Genomic DNA, 5,361 nt, shown 5'->3' on the forward strand with positions numbered 1-5,361 from the left:
TCTGCAATCCAGAATGGAGCATCAGTTTTTACAAACAGAAATAATCTAGTGAATAAAAAAAACAACCAAGCTCAAGTAAAAAATTTTGATCGGTCTCCTAACAATAAATATTACATATGCAGTGAGCTATATTTAATAATATGGAAAGCCAAATTGTAAAAACTAGAAACTATAACATCGTCTTATTGTTACTTCCATCTTATAATAATTTGTCATGCAAATTCTTAAGGTTAATTGGGGCCAGTATAAGGAAGCTCGGTCCACGTAAGGAGAGTTTATTTCGTTTTAGCCTTCCAAAACATCGATAAAGGCTTTGGGTGGTGTGAACCTCTGATGCCCCTTCCTAGGTTTACTGAGACTGGTAAGGCACAGTGGAATACACGACATATTTTGTTCCGTTTCGATCTTCATTCTAAAATGGAAATGGCCTACTTAATATTTGCACTCTTTAATTTTCCTCTATTTATATTTCCTTCATGCATAAAAATTAAAATATGAACAAAATGAATAAGGACTAATAATTGCCAAGTAAACAGCTTAGACAATCAAAGCATTGAAGTCTAGAAGATAACAAATAGTGAATATTTGTAATATGATCTTTCGAGTATGTAGATCTCAAATTTTTTATGCCTAATATTCCATGGAGTTGATTATTATTGGTAGAATCCCATTTGTTAAATTCAAATTTAGAATAGGTTAAAAAGTATTATGTAAAGAAGAGAAACTAAAAGTTAATCCAAATGAGAATTTGTTGATTGATGATGTACATAGAGATTGTGAATAAACAGTTGGGGTAATATCGTTTTCGAAATATTTCTTAGAAGCAGGATCAGTTGTGAATTTTATATACAACTAAATATCTTTCAATTGCAAAGACTTAGCAAGGCATTTTCAGAGTTGCAGATATCAACATTCTAGTGAAAATGCAAATAGACAATAGTATCGTATACCTTAGATGCATTGTAGAAAATAAGCATCACAGTCGACAGACGCAGTCACATCCACTTCCATGCAAACATTTCGCTCATATAATACTGATGAAAGTATCAGTTAACATCTGTACCTTTAGGTATTAGGATAGTTTGATCTTTCAAATTTGAGCAGTCTTAACACCTACAACATCCTTTTTATGTTGTCTATTCGGTGCCTTGATATGAATTAGGTTAACCACAAGAATTGAAGAACTGAATCCTAGTCCCTAAAAATGTCCATATGAAAGTCAACAAACTATGAATGTTTTTCCAAAGATTTTGGTTGACGAACCTTTCCAAGATAGATCTTACACTTCAAATTTTTGCAAGATTTGAGGTTGCAAAAAAATTTAATTGTACTTACTGGTAGCGAAGAGGGCAGAGAAGTTCAGATGGTTGGTATGCGGCTTTGTATCTCATCTTGCTGCAGGAGTGAATGTAATAGCCAAGATAGTAGTACTGGAGATTGGGGCAATGTACTTGATTCTCTCTAACCCATCTTATTTCTTCAAGAGCCGAGAATTTTCCCAGTGACAAGAAGGCAAAGTCAGGGTCCCAGAATAGATATTTGCTAGACACACACTTTGGGAGGATATCAATGACGCCAACTGCAATTAGCTTCCCATCAACGACATACTGCTGATGGAAAGAACCGAAGCCAGAAGGAGGAACTGCACCATAAGAATTTGGTGGAACATATACCAAGGGAGTGTCAACCAAAAATCTTCTGTACGAATCTTCACTGACATGATCTTCCGTGTCATTATGGACACTAAGTTGGTACTTCCTATACAAAGAATATTCTTCATAATCAAAGCTTGACCTTTTCAAACAAATCTCAAACATACGCTTTTGGCCATTGGGTTGTCCACTGGTTTTCTTTAAACAACGGTTACCACCACTTGCTGTAAAAGATTGTGTTGGTTTTGTAGCATTTCCACCTTTGACTGAGTGAGCCTGTTCTGTGGTAGAATAAAAATTGATGTGTCCATTACAAGCTCTAATTAACAAACCAGACAATTTCGCCGGCTCTTTTAACTGACTTGCCAAAAGTTCTGCAATCAACTTAGGCGAAAGCTCAGTAGGGTGCCTATTTTCTCCGACACCTTGTTCTAATGATTTCATCTGCTCAGCATCTGTCTTGCTTCGTCTTACAGTAGCTGCAATCTGGAATGCAATATTGCAGGAATATACAAGATCTTCTGATTCTTCTGCTAGTAGTTTTCTTTTAGCTGGTGCAACCTTTTTCACAGAAGCTTTAGGCAACTGAATGTCGCCAAAAAGCTCCCAATGTTTCACGCATGATTGTACAATATTATCAATCTGCTGTGACGCATAATGCATAAACTGATTGGCTTTGTCTTTACCTTCGAAGTCAGCTTCCAAGGACTCCTTTGCAGAAGAACTTGCACTTAGATTTTTTGCATTGCTGCATGATCCCTCACATGAATTTGGTTCATCTAATAACTTGTCTGATCTTTTCGCATCTAACTGGCCATCAAGAAACCTACAAAAAGTCATCCTGCTCTTATACTATTTTTACGCATATTTTGCAAAATATTTGAGCAACTTAATATTTAATTGCAAAGATACTTTTACATACTAGCGGAAGCCACTAAGCTCAAAAGAAAATGATACGCAATGGTCCTTGGCACTTGAATGAGTAAAGAAGTTACAATTACAGAAGAATAAACTGGAAAGTATAGATCAGCAGAAGCCACTAAAGCTCGAAATAAAATCCATTGCGATGGTCCTCAGAATTTGAATAAGAAAAAACGACAGAAGAATAAACTGGATCAATTGCATTACAATAATCAGAGTCAGGAAGTTTTAAAATCAGAAAGGGCCAAAGTTGCAAATATATTAGGTAACCAAACTGACGGCAATAATTGTCCGATTGCCATTTCATTTGTTGAGCACATTCTTGTAGATATATTATTTGCATAAACATATGAAGAATGACTATTACAAAAATCATAGACCAAAAAAATATTAACGAAACTGAAATTCAAATATACACCCCAGAAGCAGCTACATCTGCAACAGCTACGCACACAGTTGCTCAATATTATAACTGTCGTGCAACGTCTTTGTTGAAAAGTAGTAGCATTGACGAAAATACACAAGGGAACCATACGAATATACCTCTGCATCCTTTTAGACACTCGAAGTTGCTCTTTAGAAGGAATGAAGTCACTGGCCTTGAGACGAATTGTGTAAGAAGGGCAACAAGTCTTCTCCATCTCAGGTTTGTACAAGAAGCAGCCAGATCTTCTCCAGCCTCTGTCAAGAAGAGCTATGGAAAGAGAACTTTGAGAAAAATCATGCTGCTCTACTCCAAATAAATTTAAAAAATAAGAAAAGTGAACCAAAATGTTTAAACAACGGGAAACATGAATGCATAACAAAATTACGCAGGAACCACACGGGCAGTGCAATTGGAACTCAGAGAAATAAAAGCTACATCTTAACAAGAGTGGATATGAGAGCTGTATATTTCAAGTCATAGCGATTCAATTTCATGTGCTAGGGATTTCTTCTCTAGGTACCAATAAAGGAAACTCAATCACAAACAGAAAAGGCAACTCATTTGCTAGTTGATTTTCATAAGCAATAGAATCTAACACTAAGAAATATAATACCTAAGTGGACCAAACAGTAGGCCAAGTATTAAAGTTGGAAAGGAGAACCAAGACACGATGTACTAAATGTAAGACATTATTATCAACCATGTGATGAACTCTACATTAATATATCATATAAACAAACTTTTAGGCAATTATAAATCATAAAAACAAAGTTTTAGCTAACCACTTACAGAGAGAGCAAAAATTACCAACCTTGATAGTCATCAACAGTCAAACTTTCTGCCCATAACCCTACAACATCAAAAACTGAAATTCAGGATGCATCTCATCCACAAATTTAGAAGATTTGTGAGGAAAGAAGAAATAAATAATAAAGGAAAGCTTTCACAAATTGAGTCCTCTAACAAGGAACAAGGAAGGAAGAATTTACTCTTACTATGATTTAGAGTATCATTTCCTGTTTGATTGCGGTCCAAGAAAATCTTTGGCACAAGTATGCATATTCATGGTAAAGTAAAAAATTAGAAGCATAATGAAGGGTGATTACTTTCAAGCATAGTTTGTGAATGAATCTAACATTACTTTTACATTGACATGAAACTTTTGACAACATTGTTCAAAATCATTAAGGAAGAAATCCCATTACCCAAAACCCTAATCTACGGAGAAGCTAGCTAGACTTTTTAAAGAATAATACACGTGAATATTTTGACTGCGAAAATTCCATTTTAGTAAATTTGCAGTTCTCCTCTATAATAGCATGCAAATTAATGATACTTTTCCATCTCGACTCTATTATCAGCTGGAGTAAGTTTACTCTGATGCTCGAATTCCTCAACCTGCTCCACCAATATACACACTCTCAAAGATAGTCCTCATATGAATCATCATAATCATCATCCAGTGGCTTCTTAGTATCACACAACACAAAAGAGGTATTGTTGTCTGATTCAATATCTTATGCAATGACCTCCGTCATGGGCCAGTCCAATTCTTCAAAATCGTGTTTTTTTCTTTAGAAAAACAAAATCTAATTATTCTTACGAGCTAGCACCGTTCGTTTATGAAAATATCAAACCCATAGTCAACTTCAAAATTTAGGAATTGTAATAAATCTCCATGATCAAGCTCACAATCATGAGTTTCATAATCTTCATACGCCCATCATCAGTGTGATTTCTTGCCCTTCATTAAATCCCACAGATCTTATGTAAGACAAACAAATTTCTCTCCAAAATAACTTTATTTTCAAGTTCTAACCAAAAAGGAAGTTCGAAGACAGACCTGATAATTCTAATTGAACCTCAATAAAATTCAAACTTCTTCCTATATCAAACACGTTACACACTTTTTAACACTGTTCAAACGATATTCACTACCAGTTAGTCAACTGAATGCAATTATATGTGTAATTATGTGAAATTGAGAGACTGACCGTGCGAAATACTGCTGCGGCTACCGGATTTACAGTAACCGCAGGAGCTTTTACGGCGGCCGACATCGATTACGACACTTTCGCCTCCGCTGTTATCATTCCCACCACCAACGCTGGTACTCGCTTCGCTTCTCATTTTGTTCGTCTCCGCCATTACCAATCTTCAGTTGCCCTTAAATTTATTAATAGTGAATATTGATATTGCTGGGTAAAAAAGTTCAATGATCATTTGATTACTTGCTCAAAATTCCAAGACCCATTTCGTGGAAAGACGTAAATTTTCCTTTTCACATTTTCGTCAGTTCTAGAAAAAGAAAAAGAAAAATGAAAAACGCTGTCAATCTAATTATAAAAAAATAAACTTTGG

General features: G+C 35.3%; 1 protein-coding gene across 5 annotated transcripts; it reads right to left on the reverse strand.

Annotated features, from left to right (window-relative positions):
- Positions 1-6: 6 nt before the first annotated feature.
- On the reverse strand, positions 7-5,305 carry LOC111404065 (arginyl-tRNA--protein transferase 2-like). Of its 5 annotated transcripts, none has more exons than XM_023032785.1 (5): positions 4,995-5,305; positions 3,812-3,850; positions 3,117-3,267; positions 1,336-2,478; positions 7-1,198 (listed from the first exon to the last, which is right to left on the reverse strand). In XM_023032785.1, exons 1-5 carry the CDS (start codon positions 5,146-5,148, stop codon positions 1,192-1,194), a joined length of 1,494 nt encoding a protein of 497 aa, XP_022888553.1. In that variant the 5' UTR covers positions 5,149-5,305; the 3' UTR covers positions 7-1,191. The 5 variants fall into 5 exon arrangements, with proteins under 5 accessions (XP_022888553.1, XP_022888552.1, XP_022888555.1 ...); XM_023032784.1 differs by having other exon boundaries at positions 3,117-3,303; positions 4,995-5,303; XM_023032787.1 differs by lacking the exon at positions 4,995-5,305 and adding an exon at positions 3,996-4,974.
- Positions 5,306-5,361: the final 56 nt, after the last annotated feature.

Source organism: Olea europaea, chromosome 11, assembly GCF_002742605.1.
Source record: "Olea europaea var. sylvestris chromosome 11, O_europaea_v1, whole genome shotgun sequence".
NCBI lineage: Eukaryota > Viridiplantae > Streptophyta > Magnoliopsida > Lamiales > Oleaceae > Olea > Olea europaea.

Excerpts from the sequence above, each read along its gene's own strand:
- LOC111404065 (XM_023032784.1), bottom strand. The coding sequence starts at position 5,148 with ATGGCGGAGACGAACAAAATGAGAAGCGAAGCGAGTACCAGCGTTGGT. Across the intron at positions 3,851-4,994 it reads CCGCAGCAGTATTTCGCACG|GGTTATGGGCAGAAAGTTTG; the intron begins GTCAGTCTCTCA and ends TTGATGTTGTAG. Across the intron at positions 3,304-3,811 it reads GACTGTTGATGACTATCAAG|AGCAGCATGATTTTTCTCAA; the intron begins GTTGGTAATTTT and ends TATTTGGAGTAG.